The sequence below is a fragment of the Lingula anatina genome, chromosome 3 (assembly GCF_051362555.1).
Source record: "Lingula anatina isolate TDL-2025a chromosome 3, LinAna3.0, whole genome shotgun sequence".
Classification (NCBI taxonomy): Eukaryota; Metazoa; Brachiopoda; class Lingulata; order Lingulida; family Lingulidae; genus Lingula; species Lingula anatina.
Window position 1 is genome coordinate 13,161,636 of NC_141769.1, and position 27,830 is coordinate 13,189,465.

A 27,830-nucleotide genomic window follows, 5' to 3' on the forward strand; every position below is an offset into this window, starting at 1 on the left:
GGTCAGGAAAGTTAAAATCGTCAAACTTTTTATTTCGTATGTTTTATACCTCTGCCAAGGAGGTTATGTTTTCACCCCTGTCTGTCATCAACATAACTCCAAAGTTATGGACCGATTTTGATGAAATTTTCAGGAACTGTCAGCAGTGGGCCAAGGAACAGATGCTTAGTTTTTGGTGGTGATCCGGATCAATAATCAATAATAATCAAAAATCGCTGCCTTGGCGGAGGTCTGCGCTCTCGTTGGTATTATGAAATGGAAGTCAATCTGGAGGAGGGGGAACATGGACGATATACAGTCCGAGAAAAAAAAAAACTGTCCAAATGTATGCCTGCCAGATAGTTTTATGAATTTGTTTGTTATGTGAAATAAACGTATTTAGGAAATTACTGACATGGGTGAATAATTGCGTTCATGGTAAAATGGGCAAAATAACAGTTCTCATCACGGCAAATAAATTGGTGTTTTTAAGTACATGTACCTACGTCTATTTATAAAAATGATGATTATTTTGGGGTCAAAACTAACTTATGAAATGCCGATCGATGGCGAAGTAGCCGTTGTCAGTGATCGTTATAATGAAAATGGTGAAAGCAAAATACATTTCTGGAATGAGGTAATGCATGGTTTTGCACTTTAGAGACAGTACACACACAGAGAGAGAGAGAGAGAGAGAGAGAGAGAGAGAGAGGTGATTTAAGCCTACTGTAGACATATGTCAGTTAATCAAGATTTTGAGTTAATAAGTAATTTTAAAATTAATACGTTTGGATGAAATTTGCGGCTTAATATTCCGAAGAAAGTGCTAAAGCTGTAGACATGCAAATAAAAATGTATGAGGAGACCATAATTCTTCACCAACTTCGTATAGATATAATCCACATATCGTTATTTGTACACAAACAAAACATTTATTAATCAATCAAACACGTTAGTCTCGTCAGAATGGAGGCTGGCCGGCAACTTATAAGTAAAATTCTGTCTTTTGAGTATACCTAATGTGTTTAAATATGGCCATCAACACGTTTGTTCACTTATTAATTCTTAAATATTTATTTATGTATTTTTATTATCATATGTTATTTTCAATTTTAAAAATTTTTTATCGTCTTCGTTCATGTTACCTTTCTACATTGCATTCCGCTAACATCGTGCTACAATAAAAGTGACAGTACTCGGAGCCTATTTCAATTTTTCATTATAACGACCCAGACGTCTTCGTTCTCACTTTTGTGACATTTAGCTGTGATAGACGCAAAGCGTGAAATTTCATACAATGTACGTTTTTTTTCTATAAGTGGAATCATTTCGCCCACAGTGTAAGCTCTTTCTTGGGATTTTATCTGCACACATTAAGAAGGAAAGTGATGTCAAAGGTACAAAGTAGATGAAGTATTAATTTCTTTCCAAATCAGTATTTTCTGAATTATCTAGGACTAGATAAGACAAAAAAGTATAGGGTAAGTCTCAAATAACAACCAAGAATTATTTTAATATCGAAACAATAATTAAAGATTTTTAGAAGCAAATATTTGAACAAAATCATTTGTGCGTATTTCTGAAAAGCCAAAGAAACACGAAAAGGCTCTGCAATAATGTTTATTATTAAAATAACTCATATTAAGTTTTGCTAAGGCTAAAGTTCATAGTGATATTACTTTGTATGAGATACTATCTTCCTTTAAAATCCCATGAGCTATTATAATTCATTCAAAAATCAGCGAACGTCTCTGTTACGTAACAAAACTGTAACTTAGGCCCAAATTGCAGCTAGGACGCCGATGAAGGCAACAGTGATGATGGGAAGGATAATTCAGCCATGGTTATTTAATGAAATTTTTTTTCCGAGTCTAATATTAAATTTTGTTTTACAGCTGAAAGCTAGAAGCAAATGTGAAAAAAAATCTTTGCGTATCTATGTCGTTTAATTGCACTCACGCATACAGACATGAGCACCTACAGGCACTCTCCCTCTTTCTCTCTCTTACGATGTAAAGTTCCTGACTAATTGCAGCTGTTGGGTCACACGCAGGACCGTTGCATTTAGTGTGACACACAATTACTGGATTGCGGTTGTTGTGACTGCCAACAGTTCACAAGAAAGAAGTCCTCATGTATAACAACTCAGATATATGGGAAGGGGCGCTGGAGACTATTCCTTGCCGTACATCAATATATCAGGTGACCAGTCTATCCAGGTCATCACCTGGTGAAAGGTCTCAAGGTGAGACCGCAACATAGGTCAGTTGCTAATATAATGTAAGTTTGAGTATCAAATTTGTAAATATTACTCATTCTAATTCAGGTGGATAACTAAAAAAACATTCACTCAATTAATTGGGTAGTTTGGCATTTCAGACATGGCCATTTTCCTTTCTATCTGGATGGGCTCCTCACAATGCCCGGATAATTAGGCAGGACCTGGTCAACCCTGGCTTTTCCCGCGGCGGTAATTTCATCATTCGGCAAGAATGCTGGAAACAGAGTCAGGTTATTTCTCACCCCAGTACTGAGGGGAATACCCCAGAAATCACACATGGGGCTCAAGTTATGGCGCACGATTTCAGAAAACCTGCCGAACCACATGTCTATCTTAGCTCCATCACCTTGGTTGCTTTCCTCCTCCTTCTTCACAGAGTTCTCGTATAGCCTGAAGACCGTCTTGAAACTTCCCCATCCAAACTCATGGGCCAACTGGGAATACACACACAGGGCAAAGAATGGATCTTTCTTCCAGTCACTGAGAGAAGGTTGCGATTGGAGAAGGCGGGGTAGCTTTTCGGCTCGAAATTTCTTCATCGTTGGGTTGTTCCAGGCATCGTTCCCTGTTACCGCCTCGTACGTATACAAAGTGAAGATGTTGTTGGTTACCTGGCATAAAAAGACACCTTCGTGTGAGTTTAAGAAATCCATGTTGAATTCATTTTCCTTACTTTAAATACTTTAAACGGAATAATAATAATCAACGTTATAATCTTTTGGTCTGTCATTTTTTGTTATTGTGGCGGTTTGTTTGGGGAATAAAAAGGAAAAGGGAACTTTCATTTTGTTTATCATTTAATTAAGAATGTAGCCCCAATTCCACCCTCAAGAGCGAGTCCTACAGCCATGGAAATAACTTACAAAATGACATCGCAAATATAGATCACAAACCGTTCAAAATTGTCACTTACCTCTCCCATTCCAGAAAACGTCCAGGCCTTGCGTTGCATATTGTGACCAATCTCGTGAAAAAGACCCCAATTTCCATACGATTTCATCCCTGACTCACTGAATACAAAGTTGTCGGAGCCGTTGTATTGGAAGTTAGGATCGACCACGTCTAAGTGGGTTACTATGGGGTAGCCAGCGTGCATGTAGCCTGCAGAAGGTTGCTCGTCAGCGACCACGCGCTCACGTTTTTGGAGGTTGGGGTCAGTCCCGCGAAGATCGTGCTGTGCTGCCACTGCGGAGTCCCACAGGGCCAAGATGGTGGTTGGGTCGTCTATCTCCCGGACGGAGGTAGATGGAACCGTGAATACAATATGCCTGCCAGCCAACTCTGTCCACAAACCTGGAATACCAGACACAAACCTTTCGTTATTATCAGCGTCTTTGTCTAAAAATAGAGACACAACGTGGTAATTTAGATATTGATCTGATTAAAAAGAAAGTAATACAGTAATAAAGTAGTAATGCAGAAGAATTTTATTTTACCTGGAGCATTTCTCCTTCTTGACCAATCTTCTACTATTTCGGGTTTCGTTAAATCGAAGAAGGGTGCTTCTACCACATTGCAAACAATAACGGTCAACTCAGCGTTTCTCTCCGGACTGTCGAAGAATAGCAGTCCGCCGTAGGGAGAGGATAAGGCAGTTGTGGCCGTAAGTTCTTCCAAGACAGCAACGTCTGGCCAGCGTTGCCATGGTTCCTTGACGTTTACCAAACTGTCATCATGGGCACCAATGTAAATCTTCCAACCACTGAGATCGGTTCCTTGGTCAGATGTCACAGTGACTTTAACGGGTTGTCCAGCCGGGACGTAATAACCCGTTGAGAGACGCTGCCTATGTTTGGTCTTCAGATTAAGCCGAACGGTTTCCAATGGTGGTTTGAAGCTGAAATCGCCAGGAAATGCATCAATTCCTGGAAGCTTGCAGAATGCTTGTGGAGGCGTCATTCGGTAAAGCATGCCAAGGACCCTTACGTTAGCACGTAATGTTGAAGTATTTGCAGGCGATTTGGGACTTGGAAAATTAGATTCCAAGTGCGCTGGATTTAGATACCCAATGAGATTATCCTTGAACATTAAAGACCAGAAACTTTGTGGGATCAACGACATTCCCGACAAAAGTTCAACATACTTCTCGCTCCTGTTCAGATCCCGGGAGACATCTTCAATGGCTCTCCCTATGTGGGCCCACTGCGCCATGTTATCGTTCACATTTAAACTTTGGCCGTCAATGTAGCCTTGGATGTAACACAACCCAAGCCGAGCGAGTACTGGAGAGTGAGGCAATTCATCCAGTGTCTTACCAGGATTAAGCTGCAACCACCCCCAGGGACACATACCGCATACCAGGAATCCGCCGTATTGGAGATGTGCAAGAACAGCTTCTGTGAACTCTGCCGTAGTCTTCCGGGGATCTAAATGCCACAACAGCACACAGCTTCCCGGTGGTGGGAGATCACAGCCGGAGCTGATCTCCTTTAGATCCACGTGTTCCAGTGTTTGCCGCCAATTTCTAGTAAGCCAACGCGTAACGTTAGCATTCAGTATTCGGAAACGGGGTTCATTTATTTGATATTTCAGCACGTATGAATCATGTGAAAACACCACTACGCGACCAGTTCCGTACTCCGCGGCGGCCATGGCGACCTCTTCGGGGTGCTTACTGGTTAGGACCGGCTCTGCCCTCTCCCCGACCACCGCCAGTCTGCCAGGTGTGCCTAAAACGGGCACCGCCTCTACTCCCTGCAGTAACTCCTGTGTCCAAGAAGACATCGCGCGAGTACTGTGTAAAAAGACGGCCGGAAAGATCTAATTTTTTCAAGAATATCGGGGACAGCAGTGTTATTTACTATCAAGTGCGAGTATGCCTAAGTAAAAATGGTGCCACGTATGTATACGCCTCTCTCTCAAATACGTCACACCGCATTCGTTTAACATATTCACTACATTCTATAGTATATCCAACAACACACAAACGTGTCCCTATGATGTGTTGAATTTTCAGACTCCGAACTTCAACAAAACCACAGTCTCCGGGTCAAGGCGCACGGTCCTAAATCAGCTTAGAATGTGAATAAATGGATACTTCCTCGTTTGTGGCCTACTTATTTGCATAACAACTGACACCCTGATTTTTTAAAATCCACCTCACTTGCCTTACGATCAGATCATTTCACCTTGTCGCGGTATTGACAGGCGCGGTAGGTTTGTAGTAAGGGTTACGACTGAGGGAATCCAGAACTGCAAATTAAGTTTTCGACGAAAATGCGGTATATTCTCATGCAGACACTTGCAGGAATACCAAATGTGCTGCGTCCAAATTAACATACCGCACACATTCCTTGTGCACTTTCAATTTATAAATAATTTCATATATTTATCAACTGTCATGTTCAAATTTAATTTTAGTTGCGGTTTTTTTGAATATTTTAGAGTTAGGCCTATTTAAAGCCATAATGTTGTTTCTACACCTACATCCAACATCAAGTTGCAAATAAATATAGAAAATATGATTAGTCTATATATAACAGGTAGAGACTGTATGTCATGAAATATTGCTTCTATTCCCTTTTAACGAAGTAATGTATCGCTCTATATATTTTAATACAAGTAGGCCTATGAACACAACAAAAATGCAAGTGTTTTTCTTCCACTGTGCGACCGGTGCCCCCCCCCCCCCAACCCAATTCACCCACATTTTTGGTCTACAGCATTTTGATTGAAAAGTGGAAGCGGGCCCAGAACCCTACGCCAAGGGGGGTTGGGGTGGGTGGGGGTGGGGGGCGACGTCATCGCATCCGCGGACTCCCCCTTCAAATAGTTCTGGATCCGCCTTTGCGCACAATGTAGGGTAGACCGGGGCTAAACGCCCCCCTTAAGCAAGAAACATCACAATTTTCCCTGCTGAAGGTATAGGCCGTTCAAAGTGGGTGTTAACTATGAAGGGCTGACTAGACTACAAACTGATACTAACACTTTTGGAAACAAACAAAAGAAAAACCTTATAGGTAAAAAATAGGTAAATTATAAAATCGGCCTTTTTGCCCCATGGCTGGGGCATTACGCCTCGCACCACGGGGCTAAACGCCCACCGTGGGCGTCTTGCCCCAAACTATAGGCGTTATGCCCCGCCTTTGTACAAAGCAAAATAAAATCAAATTATATTTCTACGAGACAACTTAGTAAGCCTTTAAAAGCAACATATAATATTTTGGGGTACTGAGATAATAAAAATACCCATCAAATTTATTCAGAATGAGCTGTAATTCTACTCTTTACGACAGGGCACTGTGATACTTCCAAAATTAAGTTTCTAGTACAGCCACTTGCTTTGGCATTTCCCCATATAAGTGTTATAACTGATGATATACAATAAAAAAACATGCATGAAAGAACACTTCCGCATCTTTTTAGAATTATTTTTTATTTAAAAACGAAAGGGGGCAAAACGCCCAGTGATCGGGGCAAAACGCCCACTATAGGCGTTTTGCCCCATATCAGCATGGGCGTTTTGCCCCAAAGTGAGATTTTGTATATTTTTTCAAAATTCGGCGGGAAAAGTTTTATACAATCTGACTTCATCGAAACTTGTATGGAGGTCTGATACCATCCTATCTGTCACCAACAAAGTTTTTTGAATTCGTGCATTTGGTAGGTGGTGTCACTGATGTTTAGGAAAAGGCTAAATAACAATAAACAAGGCAAAAATGAACAAATTATCATAAAATGCTTATTTTTTAGTTTGTGGTCATCTCCGTCATGGAGGATAAGTCTGCTGGAGATCGGAAGTGGACAAAACATCACGAGACGCGTATTTAAACGTAATACCTGAAAAAAAGCGGGTGGGCGTTTGACCCCGACTGGGCGTTTAGCCCCGGTCTACCCTACCTATATAGGGGAGGCGGCGGCGGCTTCGCATCCGCGGACTCCCCCTTCAAATAATCCTTGATCCGCCCTTGCGCACAATGTAGATCACTAAAAATGCAAATCCTCTGACAGAAACTCTGGAAAAAGACCGAAGTGATTCAAGCTTAATTGAAAGAAAGAAAATGAAGTTGAAAAAAGATAGATGTAACGATAGGCCCCTAGGCTTTATGTTCAAGACGCTCCAATAATCGATATTATACAAATTCAACAAGAAGTAATGCTTTTTTTCTCCAAAGTATTGCATTAGTTGTTAGGCATAAGCTCTATTATTAAAATGATTATAAAACCTCCATTATTATTTATTTTATTATTATTTAAAAATTTTTTGTAAAAAAAAAACGGAACTGAGAAAAAGGTAGGGCCTAATTTTAAGACTGTACATTTATATAAAAGTAATAAATTGAAAACACGTACTTCAAATATTCAGCAAGATAAAAAAGTGCAGAAAAAATAATATGATGTGTAGACTATGGATACTTCGTATTACCACTGTAACAAAAAATTAATGCTTGTGATAGTTTGATGTCTCAAAATTTTCTGAGTGACGCATGCGCAGATGGTTAATATCCCTCATTTACTTACCCGATACGAGAACGACAGTGCTCCCAAATTAAAATGTTGGATATTGATGAAGAATTCTAATAACTCTTCGATATTGCAGCCTATGTTCCATAATTTTCATATCAGCACAAAAATTAGTTTAGTAATTGATCTGAAATAACATAAGAGCTGTCGGAAATAGTGTCTAGTCGTTATGGAATTGAAATCGAGGCCACCGCCGTTGTTTGAAAAGTGCTCTGTGGCTTGATCGTGATAAATGATTAGGTAAGAACATACTGAATATCTCGGTTAAACGTTCTTTCAGTTTTTTATATGCATATTACTAAAAGAGATACATTTTCCATGTTTGCTTTGTATTTCTCCAAATAAGAGCTTTCATTGTAGAGCAATTTGTGAAAATGTAGAACTGACTCGGTCAAATGTTTACATCTCCGTCTACCGTAGTACCACAGAAGTCGAAAAAGGGGCTTTTTCTACTTCTCTGGTAGTACCAAGTACCAATATTAGGTTAACGCCAGACCTTAGTGATATACTTTCTTAGCAGTTGTTGAATTTAAGGAATGTGATAAAAATGAGTGCTAGTAGTTTGGAAAATATAGAAACCCCTTCTATTGATTATTAAAGGAAAAGTGAAATTGTTAAATGGTAAAATGAATACTGGCTTCACACTTGGGTCAGTTTCATGGCCTGTTTGGGAGGCTTTTAATCTGGCATGGTGAATACTAACCAAATGCTACACATTTTGTAAGTTAAACTAAGAAAATATTAACTGTTTTTAGTTACATTTATCATTGATTTGACTGAGAGAAATTAAATCCTGAGTGATCTGATTCTAAAAAGAGTAACATCTCCAAAGAACATCAGTAAAGAACTATTGAGGTCACAGGCTCCATTCCAAGGAGCCTCTGAGGGCAAACATTATAGAATATTCTAACATTTCTACTTTTTAGTTGATTCCAGTTGGATGATTCAACAAGAAAGAGTATGGATTCAGGCAGAGCAGGTGCTCTGGTGGAGTGGGTGGGTATTCTTTTTTCAACAAGAGAAAAAGCATATGTGTTCAACCATAATAAAACAGACTTAGTGAGCCTTGTTTAAGAATTACAGTAATACATAAAGCTAGACATATTTCTGTGCAAATAATAAGATCTCCACAAGGTAGCTGTTACCAAACTTTATTTTTATTACTTGTACATTTTATTTGAAGGTAAACTCCATAGATGGCGCTCCATGCATAGAATCACTCAGTCAGCTGAATGATGGAACTTTGTTTATCAAATTGTTGGAAATAATGTGAGTGGTATACAAGATGTTATAAGGTTATATTTTTCTAGAAGCACTTGCAATTTTTATTTTTCTGTGAATAAATAAATTATATATTTAGATAAATAGTTCCTAACGGCCAGTCTAAGCTATAAAAGTTGTAAGCACACGTTGTTGAAATGCTTCTTGTATTTTTGATTTATTATGAAACTTTGTACATAGTAACCTGCCTAGGATATATTCTTTATTGAAGCTTCATCATTGCTATTGTAAGGGTATTTGCTAGATGTGGGTGGTTTCATGATCACTTGCACAGTCTGTGAATATGTTTTTATTTTTGTCTCAGAGTTCCTGACACCATACCAGCAGGGCTTGAGTTGAATTCTGTTGAAGAAAGACTTGAGTTTCTGAACAAAATCATCTCAGATGTCAACAATACCAAAGTAGAGGAGAAGGTGAACTTCAGGGCAATTATTGACCAGGCAGATGAGTTTGAAATTGGCAAAGTAAGTATGTGTATTAAGTATAGCCTGGTGTCTCAATAGGAATGTAAAAAATTGCAGGATTTAAATTCCTGATACTTTTTTGCATTGGCTATCATTCATGTACAGCTGTCATTTATCAGATAAATTTCCCACCCCACTTTGATTTTTATTTTTTGCCACCTTGCATATTTGTTTAACCAAAGCTATTTTTTCTTTCCTTGTTTTAGCTTTGTTCATTAAGGGTGGCACAGATGCGATCATAGAAATTTGAAAGGCAGTTGCCTTATTTTTGTTTATTATGAAACTCAGAATTACCCCAGGAATAAAAGTATCACCTTTTGTACTAAAAAAATTCATAAGAAATTTAGTATGTTATCTCCTGGAGTCTTTAAACCCTCCTCGTTCCTTAAAAAAAGGGGGGGGGGGGGGGGGGGGGGGGGCAGGGAGTAAATGTCACAATTAAGTTGTCCTGTGCTTGTAGGTTGTGATGCTACTACTGTACATAGCCATGGTATTTGGCAACAACCAAGCCAGCTTCATCCAGTCTGCCATGAAGCTGAACACCACCACCCAGGCCGCACTTAAGGACATGTTGGAGGTTTTCATGGAGTCCTCAGACCACAAAATACCACCTAACTTTGCTGATATATTAAAGTGCAGTGTAACCTTGCCAGGTATTGTATCTGTTAACTGAAATATTTTCCTTTGCTGTTTGCTGTGTGATATAAGACAGTTAGAGCCATCCTTGCTTAAATATGAAATAGACACCTGCTGTCACCAGATGAAAACAAAAGATACTGCAGTCTGATATTGAACTTTATATTTTGCACCGAACCATCATGGTGAATTGGTTGTGATGGGGGGGGGGGGGGGGGGGGTGTGCGCAGTTCTAGCTAACAGGTTGTCATTACAAGTATTGTTTGCACTCGGACTCTGTTTTAGAGTCACAGGTAAGTATGGAAAACTACACTGTGATGACAATCATAAGCAGACAATCAATACGTTTCTGATGGCAATCTCTAGCTTATTGGTGACATTAGGTAGATTATTTCTGGCTACATTTTGTGAAAGGCTAGTTTTGATAAGGACCTGAGTTAATTCCTCAGAAATGTTTGGAATCATAAAGGAAGGATGTGACATTGGTCCTTATTATGCCTTTTGACTTGCCTTCAATGTGTGCAAAAAAAAGCTGGTTTGATTGATGCCAAGATTTCTAAATTGATTTAATTATTTACTTTTTTTTTTACTGTGTTATAGATTAAGTATTGAGTGATTTTGGTGTTAGTGGTGTTTAAAGTTTGTAGCTTTTCCTTCTTGATTTAGATACAGAAAATGTGTGATCTATCAAAACTTTGCATCATATGTTCACCCCGTACTCAGTCTTGTTTATTGAATAAAAGCTCTGAAAAAAAACATGCTTTAAAAAGTAAGCATAATATCCATTGTTATGTTTTAAGAGTGAACAGATATCTTTATCACTGTGCTGCAAAGTTTTGAATTTAATTTTCATAAGTGCTGGTCCATACAGAATGTGAAGGGTTGGAATAAGTTTTTAAATAGGTTTTCTCAACTTACATATTTACTTGGTATCTTTGAGAAGAAAAAGACTTTGAAATGCAAACCAGAGGTCTATTGCCCTTCACATTCTCTTTTCACAATTTTCAAAAGGACCAGCTCTTGAATTGACTATCATTTTCACCGTTTCAACTTGCTTTCAAAAGCACCTAGCAGACGCGTCTCGTCTCGTCTGGATGACGTGTTTGTGTCCGCGCCTGTATCATCTCTCTCGAGGGGGAAGGGACGGGAACTGCGAAGGTCCTCCTCCTGTTGTAGTCTGCTTAGCTCTCGAGGTTTGCTGTGTTCTTGTGTTGCTACTTGTAAATGTTTGATTCATTTCCACTGTTACAGTTTATTCATTTGTTCTGAGGTGTAAATTTTTCTTCCTTTTATTTTTATTTGAAAGAGTGAATTTATGAAAATTTTACTGTTGATTATAGATTACTGATGATTTATATTGCAATAATGCAAATAATTTATGTTACAAAGCTTAGTAACACTACAATTAAATATATTACGATAATTATGAATTTAGTTTCATAAAGTAATGTATCTAACATTAATATCTTAAATAAAATCATCAATTTTGAAACAAGTCACATTATTGGAAGAAGTCTCTTTGTCATAAACATATTTGAAATTGCACCTTCCAAAATCTAGAGAACCCTCACATAATCAGTTTTCTTATCCACAAGACTGTATTTTGCTGTTGTAATTTTTTCTGTTTTTTCCCCCACCCCTTTATCCAGCCAGCATCAACTCTTCCATGGTGGTGTCCCCTAGCCCTCTGGCCAGGGCCATCAGCATGACATCGCTGAAGGGGGGGTATTCTCCATACTTGAGCCATGTGTACTCCAGTTCTCCACAGTCCCCTCTCAAGGCTCTGGTGGACTCGCCCCAACTGGCACACAAGGTAAGAACAGGCATGATTGGTGTATTGATGTTGTTCCTAGGTTATCTGATCACACACCCACAGGTACACTTACTGTGTTCTTTATTTTACTTCTATAACAGTTTTTGTAGTGAAACAATACAACTGTCTATTTTGATCATGGTTCACAAATCACCTAAGGGGAGCCTCACATCAAGACTGACAACTTTAGTCAGTACTCATCTGTTATGAAGTGTGTTTGCAAGTATTTTTTATGAGTGAGAAAGTGGATGCATTTCTTTTTGTCAATCATTATTCACATAAGAGTTTGTTTTATCATTTCTAATCACATGCCAAAACATTCATTTTTAATGTGCTTCTGTGACAATCTTGTTGTAGATGGCTGCTATTGATAGGGAGAAGCTGAAAAAGCAGGAGGTGATGACCCTGTGATAGCTTGCTGGTCTTTTTGCTCCCTTATCCTCTTTGTCGCATTAAAAACACATTCATGCACGCACATGCACCCACACTAATTTTACTGCATGAGGTGACCTGTTGTGAAAAACAAGCCAACAAAACATAAAAGATACCTTTGCTTCTGGTGCAGGTTTTTGGGTGATGCAATAGCTTTGTTTGCAAGAAGGAAACTGGATGTCATACCCTTGTTTTATCTTTGAGTCAAAATGTCCTGCCTCACACCTAAGTTTCCTCAGTAATGTGCTTCTTATCCCTAATTGTATACATGTTGGTGATGGTGAAACACAGGAAATATTTTCTTTTGTGGTAGTGGTGGTGGTATCTAATGAGGCTTTCTTGAGAATTAGAGACCTCTTTGCTTATGCATGCTTATATGGATATTTTCCTCATGTTTCTGGACTCCTTGTAGGATGAATTCTGAATGCTGATTTATCTTAAAGATGAATCCAAAATTGTTTTGCTTATAAGCATGGGTTTTACTGCATTATAATTTCTTGGTAAACTTGACCCACGTTACATAGTATGAAATAATGTACTGTAAGTGTGATTTTTTAAACGGTATGAATTAAAATTCTGTATTTCACATAGTTTTAAGCAATTTTTTCACAGTGGTATGAATGTATATTTTGCCAAGCGAAAAAGAAATTATTATAGATGGGTGAATGTACATATAAATTAGTTTTAATTTAGTTTTTAACTTATTATCTTATTGATGTTATTTTTATAAGAACAGCCTCATGTTAGATAAGGAAATTTGCTATTTACAGCACATATACTGAAATGCTCTTGTTTTCAAAAGATAAACATTTTTTCTTCAAATGCAGAGACTTCTTAGACAAAAAGAACAGGAAATTAAGCGATTGGAAAGCCTCTTGAACTCAGAAATTCATTTGAAGTCTGAACTGCAGAGGGATTTACAAGAGAAGAACAAAGAAATTGTGCTGTTTGGTGAGTTTTTTTAGCAATGAATTTATGATATTTTGTTTAATTTATTACTTATTTTGTAGACAATTTATGACGAGGCACAAAATGCTTGATAGAGTGATGGGGAGTTAATATTGTAAACTTTTGGTCCAGTTATTTCTTAATCTGTGGCTATTTCTTTCACTCATAATTCTTTCTGTGAATTCTAGAGGCAAAATGTAAAGAAGTGGCCAGACTACAACATCAGCTTGTCTTGGCGCAGGATGACTTGGATCACATGAATGCACTGAGGGAAGAGGCAAAAAAGACTGAGAACGAATTTGCACGGTGAGAGTTTTGATATGTTGATCAGACATTGACTACTGATTTATGAGTTGACTTGAAGTTGTGTTTTTCAATTGGAAAAACAAACTGTTACTGACATTTTCTAATCCTTTGCCTTCTTTTTGGTCTTCTAAGTTAAATATTTTGATAAGAAGCAAAAAGTAAAAAAACAAGCTTTCACGCTAAAAAGTGTGGGATGATTCAAATGAAAAGTATTTCTCCCCAATTTTTGAGTGGATTCATGGCACTAAACTGGACTTTCTGTGTTAATTTCATTTTATCCTAACAGGTTGAAAATGCAGCTAAGTGCCCAGAATGACCTGAAAGAGAGAAACAAGAAGCTGGAAGCAGAGACAACAGAGCTGTATGCAGAGCGGGCTTCTTTGAATGAGGAGGTGGGTAGGGGAGAGTCAAGTTTAAGGGTCACATTAATGAATTTTAGTATCAGTCAAATATCCACTGTGACTCTAATGCATCACTAATAAGAGGACAAATGAAAACTTTTTTTAGATTGCAAAATTTTAAGGCAGCTCTGCAAAATCTGTTACAAAAAATGAAATAAAGTTCAATTGTCATCGCAGCTCAAGCGATGTCAGAGCCTCCTTACCACCACGCAAAACCAAAAAGAGGCTCTGCTGAAGACCGAGGCCCAGATGGGGGGCACCCTTGAGGCCCAGAAGCAGGAGTTGCTCTCCTACCAGCGCCTCTACAATGACACAAAGGTTCAGTTGACGGAGGTCCAGGGGCTCTACCAGGAGGCCACGCTGGAGCTGAAGGTGGCCAGGGAAAACATGCAGAATGGTATGATCGTGCACTTCTTGATGATTTTGGTGCACTGTTCGAGTAATTTATTTATAGATTGATAAGGGTCTTTAAGAAAAATGTGTATTATTATTATTATTATTATTATTATTATTATTATTATTATTATTATTATTATTATTATTATTATTATTATTATTATTTATTGCAGGGGGAAGGGTGAGGATTTGTCACATAAGGGAATTAATGACAAAATCTATCCCCAATGACATGTATACCAACTATATGATTCTGTACAAACCATTTCCTGGAAAATTCGAGATAATTAGGGTATATAAGTATTTTTAAAACAGTGAATATGAAATCTTTTATTTGGTGTCTATACGAAGTTTTGTTCCTTTTTCCTTTTCAGCACAAACATTTTCTGAGGGTGAATGCATGACCATATTCACAGAGAAGAGAGTCATGGAGTTACAGGAGGAACTGGCCAGCTGGAAATCACAGGTTGCTGGACTGAGGACAGAAGTAGAGGCTAAAGAGCAACAGCTGAAAGAGGCAGAAATTGAAGTGGGCAGAAAGCAGTCAGACATTGAGCTCCTAAGGCAGGAGGAAGGTCAGCGCCAGCAGGAAATTGCCAGTCTGTACCAGAGCTTGAATACGTTGAAAGCCAGTCAGGCCAAGGGCGAGGCAGAAATCAGGAAACTGCAGCATGGGCTAGAGTTGAAGACACAACAGGCGGAGGATACAGAACTGCGTGCCAGCCAACACGTCCGCGAGATGGGAGAGAGGTGTGCTGCGGAGATACTGGAGGCCAAACAAAGTCACGAGCAGAAAGTGGGTCAGTTGCAGAAGGAGATTGAATCCCTGAAGTCTGAGTGCTCCAAAGCAAATGGCCAGATCAGGCAATTGGAGGGAAAGCTTCAGATTAATGAAAAGCAGATGACATACACTGAGGAACAGGCGAGCCACAGAGTTACGGAGATTGAGGAGAAATACGTGTCTCAGTTGAAAGAGGAGCAGGAGAGTTACCAGCGTAGAATGTCACAGCTGTACCAGGACATCGAGGCTCTGAAAACTAAACTGACCAAGGCGGAAAATGACAACAGTCAGCTAAAGGAGACCTTGGGTGCCAAAACTGAGGAAATGGAAACAGCTGAAAAGCTTTCTTCTGAGAGGTTGGCTAAACTGGAAAAAGACTACAGCGGCAAGTGTCAGCAGCTGGATGCTGAACAGCAAGCGGCAAGTGAGATACTTGCTGAACTGAGAGAGAAATACAGTGCCAAATGCCAAGAGATGGAGGAAGCTGATACACAGGCCTCTGAGAAGTTGTCTGCTATGGAAAAGCAGTGCAGTAAGAAGTGTCAGGAACTTGAGATAGAACTGAAGCAGGCCATGGAGAAAAGGGGTGAGATTGAGAAGCAACACAAATCCGAGTTAGCTGCAGAGAGGCTGGCACACCAGAAGACCGTCGCACAGCTGGAATCACATCTTGAGTCTCAGAAGACATCTTGCTTCTCTTTGGATGAGACAGTTGCCCAGTTGAAAGAAGAGCTGGTGAGATCACGCCAGCTGGTTGTAGAGAACAGTGAGAAGTACGAAGCGCAGCTTAGTCAAGAGAGGGAAGAGCACTCTGCACAAGTGTCAGAACTGAGGCAGCTGATTGAAGAGGCCAACTCCAACCACGATCAGGCTAAAGCACGAGTGACCCTCTTGCAAAGTGAATTAGAAAAGAAAGTGCAGGAAATGGAAGCTGCTGAACACTGCTACAAAGAAAAAGTGGATATTCTTAAGAAAGAACGTGATGAACAGATTCAGAATCAGAATGACATCCACATGAAGGAAATGGAGACAGTTAAAAAAGAAATGGAGACTTTGAAGGAACGGTCTGAGGCTGCAGTGTTGAAAGTACAGGGGTTGTTGGACAGTAAAACACAGGAGTTGGAAAATGTCCAGAAACAAGCTCTCGTGAAACAGCAACAAATGGACTCAGAGATGGAGAATGTGAAACAGCAGTTGGAGAGTGAGATTGCCCAGCTCAAAGAACAACTGGAGATTGGGTCCCAGAACATGAGTGATCTAAAACAGCAAGATGATCTAAAACTGCAGAAGTTAGAAGCAGAATTGGACGCTTTGAAGCAGGAATCAGAAAGGGAGACTGCAAGGTTGGGGAATTTACTGACCAGCAAAACTCAAGAAATGGAAAAACTCAGACAAGAGTTAGAGTCTCAAGTTCAGAGGTTGAAACAAGAACTCTGTGACTTGGAGGAAAAGCATGCTGACAGAATGAGATTGGAAAATGAAAACTACCAGCAAGCAAGCAGACAACTTGAAGAAGTGGAGACCATGAAGACCTTGGCAGAGGCAAAAATCTCTCAGTTACAGAGTGATCTGGACAATAAAACTCAACTACTTCGTGAGACAAAGACTGAATTGGGTGCCAAGATGGCTGAGATGGAAGGCAGCTATCTTACTCAGATTAGTAGTCTGCAAGCCAGTCATGAGGAGAGCAGGGCACAGCTCAGTGCAGAACTGACTGCTGCCAGAGAAACCATCTCAAGTTCAAAGCTGCAAATCACTCAGCTTCAAAATGCTTTGGACTCTAAGACCCAGCTCATGAAAGAGATGGAGAACAAGTCCAGCGAAAGGGTGGCATACACGGAGGAGAAATACATCGCCCAGCTATCCAGGCTGGAGACTGACTTTGAAAAGCTCAAAGATCGCTACGATCAGTCCCTGGAGCAGATTAAAACCCAGCAGGCCAGTTTAGAGGCCAGAGGACAGCTGGTGAAGGAGACGGAACTGCGGGCCAATCAGAGGCTGTGTGACATGGAGCAGGAATATGAGGACCTCTTGAAGAAGGAGAAGGAACGTCAGCAACAGAGAGTCCAGGAACTAGAACATGAGATTGAGATGCTCAAAGCAGACTATGCTAAAGCACAGGTGAATTTTCTGATTTATTATCATTATCATATTTTTCATTTTTCTAATATGTTGTCAGTTGAACATTGAAGGCCTACATTGCAGTGGAAATGTAGTATCTTTTCACAAAAAAAAATAATTTGCTTTTATCTGTATATATTTGGTTTGTTTATGTAAAGCATGGTGTTGCAAATATTGTTACCTTTTGGTGCTGTATATTCAAGCTTGTGTTCTTCATTCAAACAGGTGCCAGTGTGACAGCAATGAAAACTGTTTTATATTGAAGATTAAATTTCTGATTTTGCTTTTGTTCAATTTTTGCCTTTAAACTTTTCTTTTTGTAGGATGAATTCCTAAATGAGGCGGATTCCAAAGTGATGAAGACATTCTACGCTGGTAACTCTCCTGCTCCTCTTTCAAAATTTCTGATTTTGCTTTTGTTCAATTTTTGCCTTTAAACTTTTCTTTTTGTAGGATGAATTTCTAAATGAGGCGGATTCCAAAGTGATGAAGTATGAAGAGGAAATAGAGACTGCCAAGAAACAGGTATATTTTCATGTAAACTCTGAAGTAGTCACTTTTAATAAATTAAACTAGCAGCATATTTGTGCTCAAACACCAGTGAACAAGTGTCACAATCTTCGTCTCGGACAAAATGCACATTTTAGTTTGTAGATTCTTTCATCTATTTTTTAAATAGATATTTGAAATAATTGTCTTCATACACAGATTTAAACACTTATTGTTTCAGGTGCAGTTTATGGAGAATGAGATTTCACTGGCCCAGGCAAAGTGTAAAAATATGGAGAAAGAAAATATGGTGAGCACGTGAATCTTTGGATTTCATTATAATTTACAAATCAAATCAACACAAGTATTTACCAATTAATGACTATCCGATGTCTGCCACAGTTTCTCATAACTCAGACTTGTCAGGACAAGTTTTTTCATAACATCTTTTCCTGAAGTGATTTGCCTTTAAGTCACGGATATTCTAGCATACAGAATTGATTAAAAAAGTCTAGAGAGTTAATTTTTAAAAAAATAACACTCCAGAATCTCATGGAAAAAATGCGCAAGACAGCAGCAGACCACCAGAGGCAGCTATCACAGGCCTCGGCCATGAACAAGTCCCTGAGATCACAGTTGGAAGACCTGGAAAGAGAGAGGTCTGGAGCAGCAGAACGACTGAGCAGTGAGGTAGGGAACAGAATATGCACCAATACTGTGTTTGAGATGTGTACCCTACTACTATGGTCTTAATTATTTTATTTCAGTTATAGTCTTGTAGTTTTGGAAAATTATGTTAGCATCAGGGCTTTTCCCAGAGAACCATCTAGCCATTTCCTAAGACAGCTGGATGGCTTAAAATTTTGGGGTTGGTTGTTTGGGCTTGCTATGGTTGGACCCCCTGTAAATTAATGACCAAATTACAGATTCACTTTTTGGACTCCATGTCCCCCTAATCCTTGGGGGAAACCCCAGGTAAGCATTCATATTATATCGAGTCCACTTTCATCACTGTATGATGCGTGCTAATAATTGGAATTTATGAAAAGCATGAGGCAGGGATACAATTTTTCAGCTATCAGCAGATTTCTGACTTTTTGGTAGCCAAATATATATAGTTGTTCTAGTCATGCCTTTGGACCCCACGCCTTTTTTTCTGACTTTTTGCACTAAATGGTAGTCTCATCCCTGGTAAGGTCAAAGTTATTTTATTTCTAGCAACAAGGGCACCGTGCTGAGGTAGAAAAGCTGAAGAAGCAGCTGACTTCAACTCAGAGGGAGAGAGAGGAGGAAGGAGTAATAAACAAAAGACTTGGTAAGTTTTTAGAGACAGTTTAATATTAACAATTTTCTTTTGTCCATACCACTTAAGATCTTATTCAATATTTATATGTTTTGATGATAATATACACAATTCAAATGATATACTAATCAAACATTGTTAGTCCTCTCTTGAAGAATGGTTTTAAGGGAAAGGTACCAGTATTTCTTCTCAGGATTTATCCCAGGAATTTGAGTCAGACTTCTTTTGAGAGGTGCACATGAATTTTGCTGTGAGTTTCAAGATGCAAATGGCACTTTCTTTGCTCCCACTGCGCCTCCCAACACCACTCATCATAATTGTGCGCCTTATTTTCTTTTATTAATTATTTTTTAGCTGCATAGATCAACTATGTCAACTTCTTCCCATTCCCCTATTTTTTGTCTACCGGAAATTCATAGTGTTTCCACATTCTTTCCAGCCAAGCAGATAAACTCTCTGGAAGCCCAGATAGAGCATGCCAACAGGCAAATCAGAGAACTAAAAGAAAAAGAGGAGAAAAGAGTGTTTGCCACTCCCAGATACACTCCTCATTTCCCTGCTGCAGCCAAAAGTCTATCTAAAAAAGAAACAACATTTGATGGCAGTATGGGTGAGGCATTTCACTTGTATTTTTAAAATAGAAATTTGTCCTTTTTAGCACATGTTGTATTTTATGTATATGAATTTTTTAGTCTTAAAAGATTTCAGATTGTCTGATTTTTCTTTGAATGTGACTAAGAGGCAAATTAGAAATCTTCATGATTTTCCTGTGGCAGAATATACATACAAGATGACTGAAATTTAAGAATGTTTGTAAAGTTAGTACATTTGGTAAAAATGTTTCCTATTGTAAACTTCTTGGAACATGTTAGCAATTTTACACTATTGTATTGTCTTCCTGATTCCACTTTTATCTGTTCAGAATATCTTGATGACTCTCTGGAGGAGAAGAAGCCAATGTCAGTGAATGAGCTGAGGAGTACGTCAAGTGACGAGGACATCAGAAATAGGTATTTTCTTTTCAATGTCAAAATTATGGAAGCATCAATATTTTTTGTCATGGTAAAAAATTTATCTTGACTTTGGTGTAAGGACAGCATTTTTAGTATTTAGTTGTCTGTGCTAAAGGAAAAAGTAAAAATCATTGTTTTCTTGCTACTAGGACAAACAGTAAAATGTGTAATTGCTTTACCATTTTTTCTTGAGCAAAAAAAAAAAAAAAAAAGCAGTGTTTTCATACTTCACAGAGGTCTCCATTTTCATTTTCTCACCAGTATCCTTTCACCACTTTTAAGAATTCAATGTTGAAATATTCCTGGAAACCACCCTAAAATTTATTTTCATTTTTGCAATTAAAAGAGTTTTAATGTTGATTTACTTTCTTCCAGTGCTCATGATGCCAGTTTTACCTCAGTGGGGGATGGGTTTGCACACCCTATGACTCTGAGGAGTCACCATCCCGCCAAGAGACTCAGTGTATCCAGCACAACCAGCTCCAGTTTCGAACCGACACGGTCCGCTGGCGTGCCTCGTAAGTCCATGCAGCTCATCAGAATGCTTTGTCATTTTGTATTTTGACAACTTAGAATTTGATTTTTTTCATTTTATTTTATTTTATATTTTTTTTGCGATTTTGTTATAATGTTCTACACTTTGTGACTTCTGCTTCCCCTCAGGTGGCGCTGGTAACCTATTTGCATGTGAAGAAGAGCCAGACATGGACTTTAACTGGGACAGCCTTAGTGAGCTCCAGAGGAGAAACACCCTGTGCTTACCACACCTGAGGTCTGCGTACCCTCTCATTACACAGCCCCAGGACATCAGTGAAGACATGATGAGGTCTGGTCGACCCTCCAATGTCACCAGGTAGGCACAGGTGTCAGGTGTAAAGCTGTCAGCTTACTGTGTGAAGTGTTAGTTGAAAAAAAAAAACTGTGACAGTCTATTGTGAACTTGGTATTTTCTTTGTGTTGAGAATGTAGGTATTTAAATTTAAGTTGTACCGATCAAGTTATTTTCCACTTATTGTATTTTAAAGGTTCGTTGTTTGTCAAGTTATACAAAGCATGTTTTGTTAAGTTTATATCAAAACCAATATAAAATGTAATAATAATTCTATGAATTTGGTACACAGTCTGTTTTCTAATTCCAGTGAGAATCTACAGGGTAGCCTAGGTGGAATGTCCACTAGAAGTGGTAAAAAGAGGCAGTCTGGAGAACATGATGCCGGGGAAGACAGAAAGAAAGTAAGTCAGTTAGTAGGTCATATACTGAATTCAATCTTTTTTTCATCTGCTTTATGTATATAATATGTGTTTATATCACAAACTCAGAAATATATTTTCCAAGTGGTTTGAAACAATTCTCCATTGATGTAGTGAATTTGACGTAAGAAGTTTGAAAATGTGCCTCGGATTTTTTTCCACTCTTCAGAAGATTGTCCCCATGTTATTTGTGCTGCAGAAATGAAATGTTTTCTGCCTTATTTTAGTCAAAGACGGCTAAGCCATCTACCCCAGGGACCCCCAACACTGGGAAGAGGACACCACGCAGTGGACGAAAGTCAAGGACTCCAAAAATAAGCCGAAACTGTCAAGAGAACAAGTCTCAGAAGGTCAGTCTAATGCTTTAAATTATCTCATCTTTTTATTTTTATAAAACTTGCTTGAAGCAATGCAGTTGAAGTATGAAAACTTCGATTTGGAAACCAATACTTTTCTGAGATATGAAAATCACCAGGGTTCTTTTTATAACCAATCTGTTCTTTTAACACTAATATAACATATCCTCAAACAGAATCTCTTAATTCTCAGAACATTAACATTAGACTCCTTTTTAACCCTTTATATGGCACCTTATGATGTTTCCTACCATTTATTTTGACATCAAATACTGAACTTTTCTCCCTCATTTCTAGCTAAAGAGACAAACTGGAGCTATAGCTTTTAACATAGGATTTTCCCCAAAGGTGTCTGATAGAAAGAAGGGAAAGATTGGCTCCTCCAGAACTACACCAACCAGTCAGATCAATCAGGTAAAACAATTGATCACAATGTTTGAAAAGATTAACCCCAGTTGTGATGACAATCAGGCTATTAACCCTGCTTTGCTAGCCGTTAGTGGTAGAAATCTAACCAGTAGTTGCAGCCTTACCAGTAGAATGCTTTATGATGGCCACCCTACTGATTATGTGGACAGTGCAAAGAAAAAAGGGCGTTCTCGCAGCTTGCCTTACAAAAGGAGAAAGAAGAAATGGGGGCCGGTTATCCCCATTGAATTAGACCAGGAGATGGAAGATCAGCATGATGATGGAGCCATGGTGCAGGAAAAAATAAGACAAAAATCTGGAAGAAGTGAAAAGACGAGGGGAAATGTTCAGGTGAAATTAAAGCAGTCGGGGCCCACTGTTACTGTGGGAGAGTCTAATGCTGAGATAAGGCCCCAGGAAATGACTCTGAATGAGTTTGGAAACATTGCCAGTTGTTCCAGGAAGCCAAGCACAGAGGACAAGAACACAATGACTGAGGGTGTGCAGCCCCAGCCAGAGAAGAAGAGGAAAGTTGGGGTGGTACGCCCAAGTCCTCCAGCCCAAGATGCAATTGGTAACATCACTGATACCAGGAGCAGGCCTGGTCCTGTCACTGACATGATGACAAGAACTGGTGACACTGGTCATCAGCAGGCTGATATTGTGAACAACGGCACGTACAGTCTTGCCAATCTGTTCCGATCTAATTACAGGGAAAACAGGCCTATCTCAAGGTTTGGTAGAGCTAGGACGGCCAGGAGAGCTGAACAGAGTGAGGGGCAGAACTAACTTGAGTAACTGGCAATGTTTGGTGTTTGAGATTCAATCTAGTTCATAGGACTTACTCCTCGGATTGTTTATTCAGCTTTGAATAAAAGGATTCTTCCGTCTCTTTGGTCCTGTGAGGCAATTTACCACTTTTGTTGTTTGTATTAAGATTTTATATTTTAATTATATTTTTTGATAGCAAAGTCCTTTATTTTTCTTTATCACTTTATGTTATTTTGTATTAAAGTTAAGCTGTGATATAGATGTACACTTTACACATTAACATTCTCCTTGTTGTTTCTGATTTATATTTTTGGGTTTCTTCATCTGTCCTTTGACATGTCCTGTAATTCTAACATTGGAAAGTCACTTGAGTGTAATTTGGACCGGAATAAAAGAAGCTTTCTTCTGGTCAGTAGGATTGTTTACCCATTCGAGTGTCACCATTTCTGAAAAGATGCTTGCTTTCTAACAATTACAAAATGACCAGTGGCTTGTAACTAAGTATACTAATAGGAGTAGTTTGTTGCAAGAGTTATGCATAATGGTTTGTGTGTTATAATTGAAAGCTTGAGCTTTGTATCATAACAGGAGATTCATTAGCATGTAGTAATGGAGCTCTCAACTGAAAGAACTTCATGAATATTATACTGACGTGAGGGTTCTTTTTTTTTTTTTAGCATTTTAGCACAACAGTATTTTTCAGATGATTAAATGAACAAAGCTCAATTTATATCGAACATTAAAAAAAAATTACCTAATCATTAATTATATGCAGATTTTCAGAAAATGTGATAGTAATTGGAAGTCCATTATACCTTTTTTCTTTATAAGCTCTGTATTTTTTTAACTGGGGTCAGCACATTGTAATAGCACTTAAGCTTGTTTGAGGATGTTGTGGTTGTATGGGCCTAAGATAATACACAGTAATAAACTCTCTGTCTGGCCCCTTCCTCCACTGTCTTTCCTACTGCCAATATATTTCCCACCATTTTGTAGCCTTCAGAGTCCAAACGCTCCTTGAAGCTTTTCAGTAAGGTAAATCACTCGGAAGGTTTCTGCATGATGTGAAACCAGTTGTACTAACTTTGCCAAGGTTTTTAAGGATTGCATTAATCAATTTCAGTTTTATAAAGGGACCTTTCTTGGGATTTTTACTGTCTTGAATTTAATTTATTTTCTCCTTATAGTGCTGGTGCCTATGTCAATGAAATTACTTTCCCTCTTCACAAATATTGCATTTTTATGCAAAGTGTATGCTGGTCAAGAAAAAGTGTCCTTAAAATGATTTGAGTGTATTTCTGAGTAAGGTACTAGTACTTGTAAAGAAAATGGAAGATTGCATGTTCTTAGTAATGCCACATCTTTAAAAAAAATTACCTCTGCCCCCCCCCCCCCCCCCCCCCAAAAAAAAAAAAAAAAAATCCATGATTGGTCCTTTTAAAACTATATATATATGTAATTCCTTGACAGGCAGGATTTGATTGCATGTATTGCATTTTCATGTTCTTTTGAGAATATTTCTAATCATAATTATTGAATGGCATTTTCTAGAGTATTTTGTGGATGTAAATTCTTATTCATAAAGGGCATGCACTAACTTATTATTGTTCATGCATGCGAAAATGTTCAAATAGAAACCACTCAATGACTAAGTATGTATGGAAGGAGGGGGATAACTTAATTCTACCAGTTATTAAATTACTGGGAGTATAAATGGACAGGGATGAAAACTCAGCACAAGATAATTTATGCATGACTCTCTTCCCTTGTTCTGAGATGTTATACTCACTTTTCAAAATGGAAATGTTTTGACGTTCTGCATAAACAACTTGAAAGGCTCACACTAACACGTGAAATACTTGCCAAGATGCTTAACATGATTAATATTGTCTATGAAAAATGATAAACTGTGGTGATTATATTCCAATTTATCGCTGATTTGGTGAAATATTTGTTATTTGACTTCAACAGCAAAAAAAAGGGGGGGGGGTTCATTAGGCTGTAAAAATTTAATTTTGATGTGTTTTTATGTTTTAACATCAAGTTGTAAACAAGGGTTTTAATTCCCATACTTTTTTTTTCTTTTTCAAGAAACAATCTTTAGCAGTATGATATTGTTAACAGAAGTCTCATGATATTTCTTGAACCATCTATCAAGATTCACAAGAAATTAGTAATTATGTTTTTTTTTTTTATTTCCAGGTGAAGAGAAAGCCTCTTGGAAGTTGGAATGCGTAAGAAGACTGGTGATGTACCCAAACCCCACAGAATAAAGAGCTTATCCCATCTCTGAAGTTTAAACAATGTATTAAATAATAGCTGAGTGCATAATGCTCAAGAGAAAAGGTTATTTAGACTGCATGGTATCAATCACAATTTGCACTTTATGAAATGTTTAGTAAAGAAAATTTAAATGTGCCATGTGAAACACTTGATGGATCGCATGTGATTTATGATTTACTAATAGACACAGCATGTTTATCAATATAGGCACAAAGATGAATATTTTGTTACCAAAAACTCCTCTTTGCTTTAAGTATTTAGTGCAAGTATTATAGGGTCCAGCTCAATACCAAATAAGGTGGTTAGGTCTAAAACATTTTAAAAGATACTTATTGTCCTGGTAATTAAGGATCCGAGTTAACACACATATTAAGTAATACTGTGGTGATGGTTTATGTCTGTGTTTTATTCAGTTTGAGTAAAAAATGTATCATGTCATTGTAATATATACTTCCACCATTGTATTTGATATGGCAATTGTGTAGTGTGTATGTGAAGTGGAATCGAAAGAATGTATGATATGTATGTAATTACATATGTTTTGTTTATATGTAAAAAGAAAAGATTTGCATTGAAACCTGGGAGCTGATTTCACATGCTGCCAGGAATTTCTTAATTTGAGGTTAAAATCAGGTCAGAACTAGCTTCTGATCATATTTTTCTTCTCTTATTTATCAAACTAGACCCAAATCTAGACTTTGTGTGAAACCAACTTTTTTTCATGATAATTTGAAATGTCTTCGGGATGTATTGAGTGGTAATAGTGACATACTTGGTCATAGAACTTTTGAGTAATGACATTAATTTAGTTATATTCTTGTTATGACATTTGTACTTGGAGTTAAAAAAAGTGTCTTCACATTTGTAGAAATGGCATCATTGTCAAGTCCAGTAGAGTATAGGTGGGAGGTGGCTCTAGAGTAGAGGTGAAAGAAGATCTGAATTCACTCAATGGCTAATTTTGATTTTACTACATTATTAGGGGTGCATCATGAAATATACATTTTCTGGTTCTTCTGGAAGTATCGAGTGACACGAGTTTTAATTTGGTTTTGGATATTGTTATGGAAAGAGGTTAGCATGTAACATGGGGGTCAGCTGACATCACTGCAAATGGTATCAGGATCCAGATCAAATGTTGGTTAAAAACTCGTCTGTGCTCTTGAGAATAGTGTGATAGAACACAGTTTTGTAAATATGTGTCCTGTAACTTAAATCATTGTATGAATAGTAATTAAATGTATATTTGTTTAACATACCCTAATGTTTGTTATGATTTACTTTGCTTTCTATTTTCCTTAATGGAAAGCTTGTTGATATACAAGTGAAAATTACGTAGAATGTAGAACATTTCTCTAAAATATGTCTAGCAAGGATAAGATTGTTCTAAATTTTCTTCCTCTTTCACGTAAACATCCTTTGAAGAGGTCCGCGACAAAATGTTCAGCACCATTTTTACAAAAAGTTTGAAGACTAGAAAAGTGGACTTACATAAATTCCATTGGCTTTGAAGTCCACTCAAACCATAAAGATTAAGGTTGCCAACTTTCCATGCCTATCAGTTTTTTAAAATACTGCTTGTAGTATTTGCATTTATAATTGCCAGAAAAAAAGTAAAAGTCTGATTATTTTAAATTGTGTGAAAAATGTGTCAAACATGAACATTTACCTTTTTATTAATTAAATCATTGCTATTTCTGACTCAAAATTAAGTGTATTTCAGCATTTTCTATCTTGATATCTGAATTATTCCAGTAATGGTTTTCCCAAAATATTTATGACCATGTTGAGACATCTTTTTGAGACTTTGAATGTTTGACTTAATTTTTTAAGCTAACATGAAGCCAGTAAATTGTAACCAAAAGCTTGTTACATAAATTTTGTTATTTTTGGGTCAAGCATTTGTGAACAGTTTCATTGATGTGTTATAAGTCTGTACACTAAGTTCATTCAGTGAAAGTGTCTTGCAGTAAAATGGATACCACTGAGCCAGAATTTAAGTTCCTAATAATGGCAATTAAATGTTTTCACAACTGAACATTTCAGATCTAAACAAATTATTGTTCCAAACTGATTGAATTTTTTGGTGACAATGCTTGGGGGGGTGGGGGGGGGGGGTTGCAGTTTTCTCAATTTCTCAATTATGTAAGAGAATCGACCTGGTTTTCCAGTAAAAGGTCAGCATTTTTGTAAGACTGTTTTAAAGGTCCTTTAAAAGTTTATTTGATTCATTTTGCCTGTGGAAGACGCCATGGCAAGTTAGATATAAGTTCTTGGAAAATTGGTACCACCTCTTGATTTAGGGACATTCTTGGGTACTCCCATGGAAATTGAGATGTAGCTGGAATGCAAATCTCATCCTGTTTTAATTAACTTGGTAGGTACACCTTACATTAGTTCTTAATGAATTGTATTGATAAATCTGACTATCATCACAACAGTGTATATTCTACATAACCACAAAGTTTTCACAACTGTATTTGGTGTTTTGGGATGTATATTATATAATATATTACCTAATGATCTGATATCAATCCAACTATCCTATTGTTTGTAATGAAGACCTAAAACAACTTAATTTGATAGAGCAGATTTGTGATACTTATTCTGGTCAAGTGAAATGGCAAGCCATGACCTGTAATGTGGATAAATCT

At 37.9% G+C, this 27,830-nt stretch overlaps 3 protein-coding genes across 7 annotated transcripts; 2 read left to right on the top strand and 1 right to left on the bottom strand.

Moving 5' to 3' along the window:
* Positions 1-1,595: 1,595 nt before the first annotated feature.
* On the bottom strand, positions 1,596-5,277 carry LOC106181552 (TRPM8 channel-associated factor 2). Its single transcript, XM_013565970.2, has 3 exons — positions 3,697-5,277; positions 3,174-3,553; positions 1,596-2,871 (listed from the first exon to the last, which is right to left on the bottom strand). The coding sequence occupies exons 1-3, from the start codon at positions 4,982-4,984 to the stop codon at positions 2,377-2,379; spliced, it is 2,163 nt and encodes a 720-aa protein (XP_013421424.2). The 5' UTR covers positions 4,985-5,277; the 3' UTR covers positions 1,596-2,376.
* A 2,518-nt stretch (positions 5,278-7,795) lies between these two features.
* On the top strand, positions 7,796-26,434 carry LOC106159187 (uncharacterized). Of its 5 annotated transcripts, XM_087008542.1 has the most exons (26): positions 7,797-7,963; positions 8,650-8,719; positions 8,907-8,992; positions 9,309-9,468; positions 9,929-10,121; positions 11,169-11,297; positions 11,754-11,917; positions 12,275-12,313; positions 13,177-13,300; positions 13,486-13,603; positions 13,890-13,995; positions 14,182-14,401; positions 14,775-17,302; positions 17,756-17,827; positions 18,033-18,101; positions 18,338-18,481; positions 19,010-19,106; positions 19,534-19,704; positions 20,017-20,104; positions 20,483-20,625; positions 20,771-20,960; positions 21,247-21,340; positions 21,586-21,708; positions 22,012-22,128; positions 23,890-23,928; positions 25,096-26,434. In XM_087008542.1, the coding sequence occupies exons 2-26, from the start codon at positions 8,684-8,686 to the stop codon at positions 25,129-25,131; spliced, it is 5,286 nt and encodes a 1,761-aa protein (XP_086864668.1). In that variant the 5' UTR covers positions 7,797-7,963; positions 8,650-8,683; the 3' UTR covers positions 25,132-26,434. The 5 variants fall into 5 exon arrangements, with proteins under 5 accessions (XP_086864670.1, XP_086864672.1, XP_086864668.1 ...); XM_087008544.1 differs by lacking the exon at positions 12,275-12,313 and having other exon boundaries at positions 7,796-7,963; XM_087008543.1 differs by lacking the exon at positions 23,890-23,928.
* On the top strand, positions 22,135-23,843 carry LOC147762926 (uncharacterized). The gene has a single exon (XM_087008547.1). The coding sequence runs from the start codon at positions 22,147-22,149 to the stop codon at positions 22,909-22,911; it is 765 nt and encodes a 254-aa protein (XP_086864673.1). The 5' UTR covers positions 22,135-22,146; the 3' UTR covers positions 22,912-23,843.
* Positions 26,435-27,830: the final 1,396 nt, after the last annotated feature.

Bases quoted from the DNA above. Each gene is read 5' to 3' on its own strand.
- LOC106159187 (XM_087008542.1), top strand. From the start codon at position 8,684: ATGGATTCAGGCAGAGCAGGTGCTCTGGTGGAGTGG. The intron at 11,918-12,274 runs GTAAGAACAGGC...ATCTTGTTGTAG, and splicing joins CGCCCCAACTGGCACACAAG to ATGGCTGCTATTGATAGGGA. The intron at 13,996-14,181 runs GTGGGTAGGGGA...TTGTCATCGCAG, and splicing joins GGGCTTCTTTGAATGAGGAG to CTCAAGCGATGTCAGAGCCT.
- LOC147762926 (XM_087008547.1), top strand. From the start codon at position 22,147: ATGTTTGAAAAGATTAACCCCAGTTGTGATGACAATCAGGCTATTAAC.
- LOC106181552 (XM_013565970.2), bottom strand. From the start codon at position 4,984: ATGTCTTCTTGGACACAGGAGTTACTGCAGGGAGTAGAGGCGGTGCCC. The intron at 3,554-3,696 runs GTAAAATAAAAT...CTGGTATTCCAG, and splicing joins AAGAAGGAGAAATGCTCCAG to GTTTGTGGACAGAGTTGGCT. The intron at 2,872-3,173 runs GTAAGTGACAAT...TTTTTATGCCAG, and splicing joins CGTTTTCTGGAATGGGAGAG to GTAACCAACAACATCTTCAC.